The 18,152-nt window shown below is 42.5% G+C and overlaps 1 protein-coding gene across 1 annotated transcript in view; it reads left to right on the top strand.

The window, feature by feature from the left end:
* LOC308288713 (uncharacterized protein) overlaps window positions 1-18,152 on the top strand; it is a gene marked incomplete at both ends in the record, with an annotated part of 73,999 nt that overhangs the window by 35,466 nt on the left and 20,381 nt on the right. Inside the window, 2 exons of the mRNA XM_080730183.1 lie at window positions 390-466; window positions 4,321-4,423. Of these exons, the coding sequence (XP_080586309.1) occupies window positions 390-466; window positions 4,321-4,423 (180 nt within the window). The remainder of the gene's footprint in view (window positions 1-389; window positions 467-4,320; window positions 4,424-18,152) is intronic.

Consider the following 18,152-nt stretch of genomic DNA (forward strand, 5'->3'; position numbering starts at 1 on the left):
CAGAGAGAGAGAGAGAGAGAGAGAGAGAGAGAGAGAGATGGAGAGAAGTAGAGAGGATGAGAGAAAAGGATGAGAGAGGGAGAGAAGGATGGAGAGAGGGATACAGAGGGATGTAGATAAGGATGGAGAGAGGAACGGAGAGAAGGATGGAGAGAAAGGGATGGAGAGGGAGAAAGAGGGGAACAGAGAGATGGGTGGAGAGGGGGTATGAGGAAGGGAGATAGAGACAGGGAGAGAAGGAGGGAAGAAGGAAAAGAGTTAAAAAAAAGGTAAATTGAAGAGAGGGGAGATATTTTTTGTTCTAATCCCTGGCTGTGTGTGTGTGTGTGTGTGTGCGTGCGTGTGTGTATGTGTCAGGCTCGTTAATATTCTGTGCGGCGTGCAGACAGGCTCCCAGCGCAGCGACACCTGGTCACGGCTCAGAGCATCAGGGCTCTCCGGGACAGCTCTGATAGAGGCCTCCCCAGTGGCCTCTAACACACACACACACACACACACACACACACACACACACACACACACACACACACACACACACACACACACACACACACACACACACACACACACACACACACACACAGCTGCAATAAGGTCTTTTGTCTTCAGCCTCATTTTTCATTAATTACTCTGGTAATTTTTCAGAAAACACTCATTCAGCGTTCCTCTAAAGCCTAATTTATTATGCGGACAGAACATGACAGACCTACAAGCTCAGAACGTGTCCCATCGGCGACACGTCGTGAGCTTGTAGGTCTGCTATTGTCTAGGTGCGACACCGTCATGCGACAAAGTATGAATCCGGGCTTAACATGGCTCCCTAATGCACGACTAAAGTGGCGCTCACAATCGGGTCGGCTCAACACTTACCCCTCTAATGTACTGCGCAAATGGAACTTTATGCTGAAGTGAACCATACACTGTCGAGATCCAGGTCCACGGAAAAACATTATCCTTTTTAAAGTCTCAGTTACATTGCCACTCCAAAATGTGTATTATTCCCAAAATGTGATTTTTTTTTTTTTTGTATAATTTGACAAGGAAATGCACAACAAAGTGCATAACGGATACCTCACCTTTCCAGAACAAATCTTTGACAGATTCCACCTTTTTGGTATTACATTATATACTGTATATAAAATAAATATGCAAGTGGACATCTTGGGAAATTTCTTACAATTATTGGAATTTCTTGTTAAAGTATTCTCCTATAATGACATTCCCAAAATATTCTCAAAATAACTATATGCTGTATGCCAAATATATGCAATGCATTACAATACACACATAATAGATGCCTCTCCTTCCCAAGTCTTTGCCAGAACCCTGCTTTAGTCTAAGTGGAGGAATACATTTCCAGTAGGATGGATGGCCCCAGAGGGAATTGAACCCCCAACCTTGGCATTGTTGGGGTTATTCTTTACATAATGAGCTACACAATGTCACACCTGAGTCGCATAGGTTTGACTTTTTTGTTTTGTTGTGTTTTTTATTGGAGTATGCTGGGCACATGTCAAACAACGTTGTAATTTACTTCCCACAGAGGATGCACTTGAGCACCCTCTGCCAAAGGAGACTTGAGGAGATGTTCTCAGCATTTTAAACAGCCTCTCTCAACCTGCCACAGGGACACGGGGCCACGCACTGCCATAAACATTGTTTTTCAGGTCAAGGTGGAGAGGATGAGGTAATTGCCGAACAGGAGAAATGATTTTTGGACATGCTCCACTGCATGCATTAACAGGACGGCTGTAATCTACTCTAGATTAACGACACAATAAACCACAATCTGCTCAGATTAACCACGCAGCCACATCTTAATCTGCTCAGATTAACGGCACACTCATCTCTAAACTGTGCAGATTCACTGACTAATCAGAGCTGACATAGCACAAGTTTTCTGGTTTGAAAATCTATCTGAATGGAATGCAATCCAGATGTCTATTGAGTCGTGTGAATATCAAAATGTATGCCTGTATTTGCAGTTAGGGCTGCTCTAGTGCAGTGGTTCTCAAGTTTCTCAACATGTGGGTCGGACCCCCAGGGGGGTCCCCAAATTATTTTGGGGGGGCCCCAGATGATTAACTTAATATTCAACATTGTTTTCTCTCTCACAGGTAAACAAACCAACATAATGTTTAAGTGTATGGAGGGTATCCGCACATTTCTAAAGAGACAATTTGAGGACTTTTTAATACCTCTAAAATGACAAATTAAACATTGGCCAAATTGTCAAATATTACAGGCAGAAATTCTGAAAATAGCCGATCTACATGCTCACAACATGAGCTTGTGAGCATGTAGCTCTGCTATTTTCATAATAGAACCATGTTATACAAAATGTAATGCCTTAGTGCTCGTCAGGGTGGGGGGCGGGTCCCCAGTTAAAATATAATTATTTTGGGGGTTGCGGCCTGAAAAGGTTGAGAACAACTGCCCTAGCGTAGCGTTTAGAGCACATGTGCCTTTCGTGCGGATGGTGATGGTTTCGACTCCTGCCTGGGGTCAACGTCAGCGAGGGCATACGGTCGCAACGGGTTCCTGACGCCAATTCAAATGATCAGTCTGAAGCCTGTCCTGACCGGGAATCTCCTAGCATAAAAACGGAGGATGATGATAATGCCTATATTTGCATTTGTTTCATTTTCTCCCTGGTGTTCTCCGTTGAAAGAATCTGGTGGAAACCTACCCTTCGCCTGACTCCTCCTGTAATAAAGTGTCTGTTTATTAGGTCTATACTATTTTTTTACAACAGCATGGGATCATACGATATAAACTTGATCCTGCAGAATGCTGTTTAAATAAACTATATTGCGTGTGCGTATGTGAGCGTGTGTGCGTGCACGCATGTGAGTGTGTGTGCTTCTATCACAGCTCCTTCCCAGCACCTCACATTTCATTAGAGAGGTGGACTCCACACATAATATGAAAATATTTGGCAGCATGTCTGAAAGATGAGGCATAAAGAACCATAATGGTGCCAAAACATTGTCCTTACCATTGTCTATTCATTGCCTCAGCCATTACATCGAACATAAACGTAGACCATTTTCCCATTAATGGCTTTATCTTTAGAATTCCATTTGCAAGCTATTGAATTGTTACTTTCTAAAACGTCCTGAATAATTCACAAACATAATCATGCACTTTTTAATGTAATTTGTAAATAAATATTCTCTCCCCTGACTATTTTCAAATCAATCTGCACTTTAAAGTGCATTGAAACACAACCGCAACATTACTTAACAGGAAATAGCCATGCAAATAGCATTTTGGATTATTAACATCTCAAGGAAGTGTCAATTCCCTTCAAGTGAAGTTACTTTCATAACTGAAATGAAGTCAGTGTCTTCCTTGAAAAGCAAACATTAAGCCAAGCTATGAAAAAGAAAGTATGAGTACAGGTGGAAAATACTCAAGTAAAGGTGCTTCAAGTGTTAGTGTTTTAGTTTATTTTTAGTTTTTTTTTGAGGATCTGTACTTTTAAAGTAAATGCACTTTTACTCTTACTTTGAGTCATTTACATTGTAAATACTCTAAGTGTAAATATGAAAGCATAATCAGTCAAAATTAGGGATGGTCCGATCAGGTTTTTTGGAACCGATCACCGAGCACCGATCACAAAAGTTTGATCACCCGATACCGATCAATCACCGATCCGATCAAGTTATTATTTATATATTATTTATATTTTCTAAATGTTAATGTTTTAACTTTAATTAATTAATTCACTCGTGAATTCATTTATATATTTGCCTTATAGTTATTTACCAGCATTACTATGTATTTATTATCATAGCAGTAACTAATTATTCCTTCAGCACTGTGGAAATCAATACCCCAAAATGGCCTCAAGTGGGCATACTGAACGGCTGGTTGATCGGATGCACCGATCGGATCGGATCGGTGAATTTACCTTTTGATCTAAACCACCGATTATCGCCGATCACGCTTTGATCTGCCCGATCCGATCCATTGCCGATTGATCGGTAACATCTCTAGTCAAAATGTCAAAAATGATTTTTGCAGGATTGATTTAGTTACTTTAATCTTTATTGTACATCACTATGAATCAACAAAAGGGAAAATATTTATTTTTATGGTTTTGGTGGAATGCCACTATTATGTTATGTGCAACGTTTAAGCCATTTTTCTCACATTTTACTTTTAGACACATTGCCGATTAAAATACTTTGATCTGAGAGAGTAATTCAAAAAGCCCTCAAGGACCCCTGGGGGTCCCCGGACCCCATTTTGAGAACCAATGCTGTATATACAGTATATGAACACAATCCCCTGTGTGACTCCTGACTCCCTCAGGCTGGGGCAGGACCTCTCAGCGGGGGGGTGAGGGGGAGGGGTGTAGAACAGAGGCACTACGACCTCCCGGTGGGGGCTCCTCACTGGCAGGTGAACCAGGAGGGTACAACTGCAGTGGCAACACGGAAAGGGGTGGTCAAGGTTAATTGGCATGATGAATAAGTTGGGGGAGAATAGGGGGTAAAACAGTGGGGTGGGGTCATGAGTGGGGTGCACTGGAGGCTGTCCAGGTAGTGTGAGAATCTCATTAATTGCAGCGGTCAATAACGGCTCAAGGCTGGCTCTCTGCCCTCCGTTTCCCGTCTCTACTTTCCTAACTGCCAAAAAGATATTTAAACAAAATAAATGTTTTGAATGAAAGCCTTAGCTCAACTCAGTTTAGTTCAATATATTTAGGATAAAATAACAATTGAAATGGGTATAAGAGTTGATTGATTGATAGGCTATTATCACGGAGCAGGGCAGGACTTCCACTTTTACGGCAAACGGGCAGCCCGACTTCCGCCGCCGTTCTAACTCTATGGTGCGGGTAGTCTCGCGAGGCAACAGTCTGGCCTCGTGAGACTACGCGCACCATAGAGTTAGAACGGCGGCGGAAGTCGGGCTGCCCGTTTGCCGTAAAAGCGGAAGTCCCGCACCGCTCCGTGATAATAGCCTATTGATTACTGTACAGTTTGCAAAAAGTACAGAGATACAGTTATACAACGAGTAAGACGCCTCAGGGCGACAATCGACTAGGGCAAGGTTGTGCCATGTCTTGGCCGTCTGGCCACTGATGTATATCGGACCAGCAGTTACCCATATACAGTATGGAGACTCCTGGTACTCATACATTATTTGGAGATCCGTGTACTGTATATGGAGATATGCTGTGAGACCCCAAACACGCTTACTCAGTTATTCGTTATGTGAAAATCCTATGATGTCTAGCACATCTGACATCAAACATACAATCCCTTTTATGCCCATTCTGTACAAGGAGATCCCTGTCTGAACCAGCCACACAGATATAGGCTGTCTTCCTCCATATATGGGCATTGCCAATGTTCCCATATGAAGTCCTGTTAGTTAATATTGATGACATCAGGCATCTCCATGTATGGGCAAAAAAGGGATTCTGTTAGAGTGGTTCCCATGACATCACAGTGATGTCAAAGCGTGACGTCAGAGCGGCAAACCCATAGACCAAGGGTCTTCAACACCGGGTCCGGGACCCCTAGGGGGTCCCCAAAGTTACTACAGGGGGTCCTCCAAATCTTTGAGTGATAGAAACTTTTTTCTTATTTTTTATATTAACCACTTGAACCCCAGAGTCCATATTCGGGGAAATTTAGCCAAAAATAGCTGATCTACAAGCTCACAATGCAAAGAGGTTTGGTGTAGAGGGGGAGAAGAGCAGACCAAGTACAGAGTGAAAGGTCAATTTTATTAAGTATTGATAGTTCAATACTTGGTTAAATATCTGAAAACACAAATTCATAATAATCCATAATACACTGATGACTGCTCTCAAACAATGAAACTATGGAATCTCTGAAAAGGTTGTGGGGGTCCCTGCTTCATCTCTCTCTCAACTTGGTCTGAAAACGTTGAAGACCATAGACCGTAAAACGTGTACACGTCCAGACAGACAGACAGAGAGACAGACAGAGTCAGCATGTTCCGTTTCACATACTTGCCGGACCACTTGTCTTTTTTAGGGTGGTCCTTCATATTGTGGGCAGCGATTTAATTGCCTTCTAAAGCAGTAGGCCTAGGTTTGTTAGCCACCTTTCTAGAAACGACCTCGCATTTAAAAGTCTTCAGCAGAGCAGGAATTTCATAAAGGCCATGAAGACCGTGGTCATCATTGCTCTTCAGCTTGGCCTTAATGCCTGTCAAAATAATGATATGCCCTGTGGCCACAGCCCACCTCACCTGCACTGCTGCAGCTGATTTAATCATGTTTTCCTCTATCTCTTTCCTAATAGGGATTTTAGACACCAGTGACTATTGTTAAGATTTTATCTATAGTCTTAATTCCCCTTGAATCCCCATCCGTACCGTGACATCCGTTATGTCGATGGGCTGAGTGTGTATACATTTGACTAAGGAGTTTGGTACGGATATTGGTAATTTGTAAATGCCAATTAAAATTGTTGTGAAATAAACAGCTTTATACTGTTATACTATTTATTAAATATACAGATATCCTTAACCCTTAAATTCACTTAAAGAGTGGTGCCATAGTTTTGTACTTTTTCTGTTTTGTATGTGTCTTTGGACATTAACATTCCTCTAATACATTGTTTCTCAAACTTTCAAATTTCAAGGTCTTACCTTAACTCTGACAGTGTACAAATGGAACCAAATGAACCTGTTAGGGTTCATTTGTACTCTGTCAGAGTTACAGACTTGTATGGTTCAATGTAGACCCCCATAAAGAAACCCACAGAGTCCCAGGAATCTACTTTGAGAACCACTGCTCTAATAGACCCCCATGTCTTCCCTGTGTATTTTTGGTTACTTCCCGGAAAGCTGTAAACCTCCGAGTGAAAAGGCCCAATTGAAATACACAGATTTAATGGCATTATAAAATCATCCCCTCCCATTTTTACCATACAGCAACACTGTGGGTGTGGCTAACCTCAGCTGGTTCACCACCCACCTAGGTATATTTAATGAACAGGTGGGTGTGGCTGCATGAAAACATAATTTTGAAAAAGGGGGGGAGGAATCACAGCACCATGGGCTCTATTATGATCCAGGTCTTATGCCTTATGCCTTAACTTCTTTGCCTTTTTTTTTACTATTTTGAAAAATCTGCACCTTGTGAACTTGCAGATCAGCAATTTGAAATATAAAAAAAATATGTCTATATAGTAAAAAGAAAGGCAAAGAAGTTAAGGCATAAGGCATAAGACCTGGATCATAATAGAGCCCCATGTCTTTAATTATTTCAGTGGACTCAGATGGCCTTGCTACCCTGCAGCATTTGTATCTTCAAACAAGCTCACAATGCCACAAGCCAAGTGCCTTTGACCCTAAAATGAGGAAAAGTCCAGGCCTGCCCCAGACATATCGATAGGATGAGATCTCTCTACGCGAGACTAGCATAAGAAAAGACAATTATGCAGGGTGGGTTGAGGTTTGTCTAGCTTAATTTGTGTAGTCTGAATTAATACTTTACCTGATCAGATTTGAGCCTAACTGTATTAAGCTACTGTAGCATATTTGAATATAGTTCAAGAAATTACATACAGTACAATCCCATGAATAAATAACGAATAACTGAAGAATCCATGCAGTGGAGACTGGAGAGGCGAGTCTCTCATGTTTTTATGGAATGACTACTGCAGGTGCCATGGTGATATATGACAGTGCTTACAATTGAGTCAATTCAGGAGCAAACTTCTGAGTTATCGCGGAACACATTATTCCTTTTTGTTTATTACATTTATACCGTACATCTATCTGTCTCTCTCTCTCTCTCTCTGTCTCTCTCTCTCTCTCTCATGCAAACACAGAGAGGCACAAAGAGAACGCCGTGCATAAATAGGAGCTGGGCTGTGGTAATATAGCGAGAACCCGAGAAGCCAGGTGAACTCTGGGGCTTGCACTTCCAGAGAGGGATGGCTTACATCAAGTGTAAAGAACCAAGGGCATCGTTAATATTCTGAAGGTTGAGAGGATGCTATCCAACTTTGAGAGCATCACAGAAGAAAGGCTCTAAAGGCACCGTTGTGTGAAGACAGCTTTCAGGCTTCAGCTCCAATCTAATGAACTGGAGGGAACATCAATCACAGACAATGCTCCTCACAGTCTGGTGGGCATACAGTACCTATTCAACACTCACTCTGCTAGCAGGACATCTTTGAAGTGTTCACGGACCACCCATCTGACCACTTAACACAGCAGCCGTTAAGTGGTTGGTGGGTGGGCCACGTGCATTTTCAAGACAATGTCTATTATTATTATTATCGATCAATCTTTTTATTATGCTGCAGCTTGGATCAATGGAACTAACATTGTACAGTTCTTGCCATTTACCAGCATCACATTGAAAACAACATTTTTAAAGAAAATATATTGTATATTTGTATTAACTGTTATATTATCAATACATTCAAGTGTTTTGCCATTGATTTGGGGGGCCCAATTGGGATGTCCACACAATGGGCTCTGGTGCACGGGTTGCACTATACTAGCAGTGGTGCGACACACACACACACACACAGACACACACACACACACACACACACACACACACACACACACACACACACACACACACACACACACACACACACACACACACACACACACACACACACACACACAGAACTGAACATAATCAAAAGTCGAAGCCACAGAAACAATCCTGCAAGCCCACACCTTCGTCTATAACCTCAGTCTTCTCATCTTAAAGCCTGCTGAGTGGAAAAGCATTGCATTATTTATAGCTGTGCGTCTTCACCTACTGGCCTATCTCAGTCAGTGCACAGCACTGTTGAATGCAGAGACTCTGCGTTATTATGGAGAGCAGGAGGCAGAGAAGAGAGAAGAGTGATGACACATATCATACTCATAGACAGCCTGTCAGGTGTGCTTTCATTAGACCTGGATCAGTATTTCCACAGAAGACATGTTGGCTCCAACAGTTTTCGAATGCTTCCGCCTAACTGTTTGTATTAAGTAGAACATTTGTTCCATTTTTGATTGATTGATTGAATATCTTATAGTCAGAAACAGCACGTGGTACAGTAAGATATTGAGGCTAAAAGGACAAAAAACTTGTTTCCATTGTGGTCCAACTCCTAGCTACTGTATGTATTCAATTACCGGTAATTAACATAGCATAAAAATACATGTCATCAACAAATACAAACACATGTGCAAAGGACAAAAAGGAAAACCGGCGGCAGTCTTTTGATGGTAATTTCCATTCCACTGGCCGGTTGTCGGCCACTGAATGTGGGTCATGGGTTTAAGGCCGAGAAGTAGCCGTAACAGTCCAGGTGAACCCAAGTGCAGAACCCTGGTATGGGTCAGGTGGGGGTTCAGGCAGGCAGGCAAACAGATGGGCTGCATGGCCGAATGGCAGACAGGTCAATGAGTACAGATGAAGACTGTGAGTTAATTTGGCTAACAAATAGACCTGCAACTGATTAAGCTCGCCTTTAACTAAGTCTTTAACGATACCGTCTGAAGAGTCCTTATGTAGCCTTGGAGGTTACGTGATGAGGCTACCCCCACTGACAGATTGTGTAAGAGATAGTCTGGCTCGAGAGACTAGACCTAGATGAAATGCCAGTCGCAAATACTCTATAGTGTTAGTGTTTTAAATTAAACCCATTAAACCCACCATCTTTTTTAGGGTTGCCATCTAGTTAGCACCGTCTGGGGTGGGGTTTCCCACTGCCAATGTAATTACAAAATGACAGTGGATTAGCTGGGTATACAATATTTTAATAATGTCACGCACGAACACGTACTGTACACTACGCATACACAGGTTTACGCTGTATAACCGTGTATTCAGACCACCTCTACACAGTACCACTGGTTATTGGGGAGCACCAACCTTGCATCACCAGGCTTTCCATTGCAGAGGAGAGCCTAGATTTAATTCTGAATTCTCCAGTGTGATCCAATCTAGAGGCCACCTTGTAATATCCATATCTGTTTGGGCACCACAATATCATTATTGTTCCCCCACATAAATGCTGAACTAAGGGGGCACGGTGTGCAGGCGGTAACGCTGTCGCTTCACAGCTAGAAGGTCCCAGGTTCGATTCGCGCCGTGGATGCTATGGGCACTGGGGGCGTGTTCTATCCTCTGTGTCATTAGTGCCCACACCCTAGGTGGTGTTGGCGAAAGGGCATTTCTGTGTGGAGTTTGCATGTTCTCCCTGTGTCCACTAGGGGAGGTACCCTCACAAAAAAAAACATGCAGTAATCCTGGTCTCTATATGGGGCTGTTAAGTATGACATCATTTTGTAGGCAGAGGAAAATTTCTGCCCCCAGTTTCCGTGAATCTTTTTACTATTTTTACTATTTACACATTTTTCTTCTCTTTGTTGTTGAAAGGAAAGTGTTAGAATTATACTTTAGTCGTTATTTTTGTCTCGGATCTGTTGAAATAGCGAGGGACAGAAAATGCTCTGGGGGCAGAGTTCTCCTCTGCCTACAAAATGATGTCACAGCTTAAAAGCCCCATACTGCATCCCCCTGGTTAGCCGGGGCACCTGATGGATTGATGGAGGGGAAAGGTACTACACTCGCCACAAAAAGTTCGGAAATCTAACTTTGGTCGATTATATCTCCCCTTTAATAAACCCAAATGGTATTGTGTTTTATATCATTTTCATTGTTGATTTGTCACCTTTACAACAAGGTACAGCTTGTAAGCATCGGGCATTCAAGGCATGAGCTACACAGCCAAACATGTGGGTTGCGCTGACCCAAAATTTGCCAACATTCGGTCCATTATATCCCCCCTTTAATTGTGCCAAATGGTATTGTGTTTGATATCATTGTTATCGTTGATTCGTCACCTTTACAATGAGGTACAGTTTGTAAGGATCTGGCATTCGTGGAATGAGAAACACAGCCAAACGTGTGGGTAGCGCTCCTCCAAAAATTGTCAAAATGGCCTGGCAGGCCTGCAATACTGTTCTTTTGGTCTTCACCTTTTTTACTTGGGGCATTGAATGATTGCACTCTCCCACAGTAATAAGGAAAAGAAAAAACAACACATATTGGCAATTTTTACACTTTATTAATGTTAAGCTCAGTGTCAGGGAAGCCCAAAACGAGAGTAAATGCCAGCAGAACAGTATGTTGCAAGCCATTTTGGCAGAATTCTGGTCGGCGCTACCCACACGTTTGGCTGTGTAGCTCATGCCTCGAATGCCCGATGCTTACAAGCTGTACTTCGTTGTATAGGTGACAAATCAACGATAAAAATGATATAAAACACAATACCATTTGGGTTTATTAAAGGGGAGATATAATCGACCAAAGTTAGATTTCCGAACTTTTTGTGGCAAGTTTTAGTTGAAACAGGTTCCTTCCATGTACTATGTCCTACCGGGGAGACTATGCTACATCAGTGGGTTTCAAATTGGGGTCCAGGGACCCTCATGTTCCAATTGGCCCCTTGCAGTAGTGTAACTCTGAACTCAGAGTTTTGGGGTCCTTGAAATGTAAAGGTTTGAGAACCACTGTGCTACACAAAATGGAACAGAGTCTTCATTAGTATCATTGGCAACCACTGTGAAAGGGAAAGCTGGCCAATTTCTTTCTGATAGGGCTGCTGTGCATAGATTTCACGGGTTGATCCCAGACAGACTATATAGGAGCATGCTGCATGCTGCACTGAGCTCATCATGCAGGACTCAGTATATCATTCAAACCACATCAGCCATTCTGTTTAAAAACAATACACGTTGGAATCAAGTGGATCAAGACTACAGAGTCAAGTCAAGTATAATGAAGGATTTGTTGATCTAGGATTTATTTTAATTCGAGTTGTGTTACACCACTTACTTTTAAACAAACTGATGATTAAATCCTTAACCTGTGATTAAAACTTGAACCTGGCTTTTGTTAAGGGTTAGGGTAAGAGTTGAGGAATTACATTTTGTCCAACACGGTTATATTGTGAAAATAGCAGATCGTCTATTTTCACAATTTCTGCCTCTAATATGGCCAATGTATAATTGTCATTTTAGAGGTATTAAAAATCCTTAATTTGTCACTTTAGTGTTACTATTGAGAGAGAGAAAACAGTGTTGCACATTAAGTCAATCATCTGGGGACCCCCCAACATAATTTGGGGACCCCCCCTGGGTTGAGAACCACTGATCAAACCAGGTTAAATGTTAATCCTTGTTGTTGCAACCGGGCCTCAGATTTTAAATGGTTCTGTTCTGAATTTAAGAGGCGACAGCATCCCACTAAACTAAAGTGCACCTTGTATGTCTCTCAACATGACACGATCTAGGAGGTAGAAGGGTAGAAACAAGGACTGTGATGTGAACACTGTGATAGCCCAGGGCAGGGCTTGCATGTGGGGGAAGCGATAAGCACTGGCCCCTCCATTCTCTCATCAGGACCACCATGAGACTATGGGGTGAGAGCAGGGGAGTCACAAGGGGGGGGGGGGGGGGGGGAGTGGGACTGAGTTACTAGGGCCCAAGGTGGAGGGGCCTTATGTTATACTTTAGCTATTGAAAAATAGCAGATACAGTATACAAGCTCACAGCGTGGCACCGAGTGCCGTGCAGCGAGCTTGTAGATCTGCCATTTTTGAAAAGTAGTGAAAATGTGTGCACATCTTTGAATATACTGGGGGGTCCCTGGAACTAAATGTTTTGGGATGGGCGTCCGTGGCCAAATACATATCATTTTGGGGGTCCTGGACATGAAAAGGTTTGAGCACCACTGACATAGAAACAGTTTTTTCAAAAAAAAAACCTTAGAAGGATTTGAAATATTCAAAGACTTGCACAAATTTTCATGATTTTTCAAAAATAGCAGATCTACAAGCTTGCAGAGCTTGTATATCTGCTATCTTTCAATAGTTAAAGCACAAATAATGCGTTCCTAGTCTAAATGGGTTAAATCCCCTCCCCCTATGAAGAACATTCACGGGGGGCCCGCAGTGAATCCTTGTACCCAGGGCCCAGAATTTGGTGCGACGCCCCTGGGGTGAGAGTATTCCACACATCTGGCACAGAAGAGCTCCAGCAAAGATAACAAAAAGGAAAAAGAGAAAACTGTGAGAAAACCAGGTCTGTTTATCGCAGCAACTGCAGAGAAATATCCCACACTCAGTGTGGCACATTTGTGCCACATGCAGCCCACACCCACATAGCTGGCCTTGTTAATAAAACAACGGTCCTTCTGTTCTTACTCTCCTTCACTCTTGCTTTATCTCCATCTCTCTGAGCAACGCTCTTCCACCCCAATCTCCCTCTCTGAATTACCCACTATCTGTCTCACTCCAGCTCTCCCTTCCTCCATCTCTGTCTCACTCCATTCCTCTCATTCCCAAGCTATAAACCACCATACAGTAGTACACTTACCTCAGTTTCTCCCTCTCCCTCTCTCTCCCTCTCTCTATTCAGCAGTTGTCTGTCTATATTAGAAGATCAATTGTAATGGACAGCCAAAAAGTGTAATCTGCCCTTGGGTCCAATTCATAATTATATTGACTACAGTTAGTGTGCGTTTCCACTCAGCAGGCTTCATCAGCCCCAAACACAGAATAAGGAGGTAAGGGGGAGAATGCTGGGCGAGCAACTCCATAGAAGTGAATGGATGGGGATTCAATTATGCATAGCTGATCTGTATACCAACCTGCAGACTACAAATCAGCTACAATACTTGTGCTATTCAAGTAAACAGTATATCCTATATATCCTGGCTATGTCGTTCATTTGGGAGAACCCTTCTCCCTTTTCTTCCATCATAAATTTGCATCTGATTATCAGTTCCAGAATTACTCCATAGAGAGCTCTTGTCTCCTCATAAAGGGTCAATTGTATGGAATTCTCTACCTTTACATCTACAGGATTTGTCTCCTCTCTAATTCAAGATATTTAACTTGACCTCAGTTCTATTTGTAGTTTCAAAACTACTCACTCAATCTAATCAACAATTACATAATCTTTTGCTATGATTCCCCCCAAAACTGGCCCAGACGTCTGGGCACCTGACAGCGTGTCGTGGGTTCGACTCCTGATCCCAACGACCTTTGCTGCCTGTCACTCCCCTTCTCTCTCCACCCATTTCCTGTCAGTCTACTGTAAACTATCCATAAAGGCAAAAAGCCCCCTTCACAAAAAGCAAATATGCTAGACTCCAATTTGGTCACAAATATCTGAAATCACTTCTCTTAACCAAACAATATTTTCCATATGGGCTGCCTTTAAGCTGGGTCAAATCAATATTCTTCTTGGTATATTGTGCATATTTACATTGTGCATATTATATTTATTGTGTTTTATTTGCTGTATGCCTGTGTCTTAGGAGTATGAATATTATTTTGGTACTAAGTGTTTTCCAGTGTACTTCACATTGCTGTAATCTTAGCTTATGTTTACTGTAACAATTTTTTTCTTCTTCTGAGGAATACCTCTTCTCAAACCCCTGAAGACCTGAAGACAGTGATTTTTTCCCTTCCCATCTCACTTGTCAATCGTTGTATTCTTAAATAGATTCATAGGCATGTGAAACAAACATGTACAGATAATATCTGTAGCCTACATGTGTGGAATATAGGCAGCCTTTCTATAATCATACATTACATGAAAAGCTGCCTATATTCCTGGACCTGGTCATCATAAATCATGAACTTGCCTGCTATTCCTTCCTTCCTTGGAGCTTGATGTCGGCAACCTTATCAGGGTGGTTGTTAAGAGACCAGTACAGGTCGGATATGCTAATGAGAAGTACAAGATGCTGAGCATAAAACTGACGGTCTGAATTCCCAAACCGTATGGAAATCTACTGTATGAGAATGAGGAGAAAGTTAATGAATCCCACTCTCCCCAACCCTCAACAACACCTGTCAAGGTGCCCGTGAGCTATTGGCCAATGGCTGTGGCTGTACTGTACTGGGCTGGGCTGCTCAGTCCCAAGTGTCTCTGTGTCTAGCAGTATGGATGTGAAGGAAGTTATAATTGGAAATCATGTATCCTCTTTTATATTATTAAACAAAAGGTTGATTAATGGGGGGGAAAGGACTTAAGGTCTCATCTTAACCCATTTAGACCGGGAAAACCTATTTCTTGTTACTGTATACCTTTCAATCGGGGACATTAGCTACAGTATACAGTATATAGCAACATGTTTTTTTGTTTAGTTTTTTAATTAAATCAGACGTTTTTCAGAAAACCTAGGTCAGGATTGAGGTATATAAAGAAAATGTTTTATTTTTCTGTCTATGTGTAGGTTTCTGTGTACTGTACCTACTGTATGTATAGCTACCGTATGCACATACATTCTTAAAAATAGCACTGCAAGTTTGTACATCTGTTATTTTTTAACATTAATGTTTTGAAAAATATTTTAAAGTACAATTTTCTTTCTTTAAACACAAATCTTGTCTTCTGGGGGTCCCTGGCACAAAACATTTCCACGGCCAAATATATATCATTTTGGGGTCCATGGCATGAAAAAGTTTGAGAAGCACTGACTTAGAAGGCATTACTACAATAGGTTAATAAACCCTTCGATTTGTATACCATGTCTGCTCGTCCTGCATGGTGTCTTACTCTGCACTCAGACCCTGACAGGGCTCTCTCACTGCCTTGTCAAAATGGAGCTCAAACAAACGAGGACATGTCTTTGATTTTCCACCTTTCATACTGATAGATCAGCTATACTAGCCCTTACCCGTTCAAAGATATGAGCTCTGAAATGATGTGCAGTGTGTGGGTTATGGGGTGTGCACTGTGCACACAGTATATGAGGGATGGAAAGTAACTTTAACTGGTGCTTACATGATAATATGTAGGAGCATCAATGTAAGAAATACCCGTTTCGTTTAATGGCTACAGAGATACTGTGTACCGATCTGCATGATTTTTGGACAACATCTGTAACAGGGCCAGACAAGCATACGATTTGTGAAAGTGACAAACGGGCTTCACAGTTATGTTTGGTGTGTTCATATGCTAATGCTAATATATATATATATATATGTTACAGGATGTTTGGGTAACCCAGGACGTTCATTGTAAGAGCGCTCGTTTTGTAGTTCACCACACACTAATCACCACCAGGTGGCGTACGACAGCCATTCACTCATACTCTATGCATTTACTAGTGAAGGCGCTGACGTCACTCGTTTGCGACTATATTTGCGACGTTGTTTACGTAGCCTAGCCTAGCCTAGCCTAGCCTAGCCTAGCCTAGCCTAGCTTAGCCATTATCGTGCGCTTGCCCAGGCCTTACGGCCAGGGCAAATATTAATATAACGATTGCGTCCACCACGGCTTCGTAACTCGCGCGGCGCTCCGCCGGCCGCGCGGCCCTGGCCCGCTCTTCGCGGCCACTCGCGCCTACGGCGCTCGGGGGCGAAGAGCAGGACCAAGGACCGCTGGCCTTCGCGCCGCTTGGGGCTTCGTGGATACAGGGGGGCTTCGTAACTCGGTTGGGCTTCGTGTCTGGGGCTCCGCCAGGCTCCGCCTGGAACACGTTGCTGTGGGTGCCCCGGCGCCGCCCCGGCACCGCACGGCGAACGCTCCGCGTCTTGAACGTGCTGGTTCTCTATTAGACTATGACATATATATATATATATATATATATATATTACAATAATTGTTAAAAAAAAGAAAGAGACACACAGAGAGACAGAGCATGTGTGGCAGGTAGTGTATGAAAGAGAAAGGGAAAAAAACACTTGTGTTCTCACCTGTGTGCTCCATGTTCCCTTGTCAATAGCACTCTGAGACAGGTGTGTGAAAACCCAGAGAAACAGAGAAACGGGAGACAGAGTCATTCAGAAAGGCTGAGAAGGATACATGTGTGAGAAAGATAGAGAGAGAGAGAGAGAGAGAGAGAGAGAGAGAGAGAGAGAGAGCGAGCCCTGAGGCATCTTACTAGTAATACAGGACTTTTACTTGTAACAGTATTCTTTATATTGGTTGTATTACCTGTAGATTAGATTACATTAGATTAGATGTCCTTTATTATCCACAAGGGGAACTACTGTAGTTTTGCTCGGGTCAATACATATTCAAGACCATGAACAATTATACTCCACAATTAAAACACGCAGGAACAGACAATAAATGCTATTGTTATAAAAAAGTATGTCTCTTTGTTATTATTGCTATCTGAGTACACTTCTTTCACCACTGATGTAGTAATAATGTGCTGTTTATGGGCAGACAGGCATAGATAGATAGACAGCCAGCCAGACAGACAGACAGACAGACAGACAGACAGACAGACAGACAGACAGACAGACAGACAGACAGACAGACAGGCAGGAAGTCAGACACATGGAGACAGATGTGAGCGCCTGCTGAAAAGTGGTGCTGTCAATAATTGGACAAACGAGGGTGGACTTCCGATCAGTTAAACCCCCCAGGGAGAGGATGGGCCTGGAGAGGAAGAGGAGAAGGAGTGAGGGGCAACGGTGGAACAAATACTCCTTTTGTTTTACTCAAGTAAAAGTAGCAATACTACAATATAGTTTAAAATAAAGTATGGACATACGGTACGAAAGTAAAAGTACTCTAATTATATTTTGTTGGGAAGAAATCACAGATCACAATGTGACGCGATGTGAGCTTGAACATCTTCTATTTTATTATAGCGGAAGTATAAAAATGACCTTGTTAATGTTTTTTAATAATAATCTAAATCTGCAAAGTAACCAGTGACTAAACATGTCAGAGTATAAAGCAATGAAAAAAAAAACACACACTCAAAATAGTACATAGGTACAGTACTCAAGTAAATGGTCCCTGTCAGGTGGAAACCTCATATGTCCAAAACTTACTTTTCAGAATTCAAGAATAGCAAACGTAGCAAATCTACAGGCTGAAAATGGGCCATGGATCGAGCTTGTGGATAAGTTACTGTTGATACTTTTGTGTGACAAGAATCACAGAGCGAACATATAAGATAAGAGGTTTCTGCCCGACAGCGACGATATGTACTTAGTTACTTTCCACTACCGGTGAGAGGATGTGAGAGGTAGAGTGAGACAGTCGGTGGCTCTGTCTCCCTGTGATCAATACAACCCTTAGAGGATCAATCACTCACGGGCCCCTCGCTTGCAGCCACCAGACCAGCAGCAACCCAACAACCCCAGGGCCTGTGATCCGCA

This window comes from Nannobrachium achirus (genome assembly GCF_963921795.1).
Source record: "Nannobrachium achirus genome assembly, chromosome: 7".
Taxonomy (NCBI): Eukaryota; Metazoa; Chordata; class Actinopteri; order Myctophiformes; family Myctophidae; genus Nannobrachium; species Nannobrachium achirus.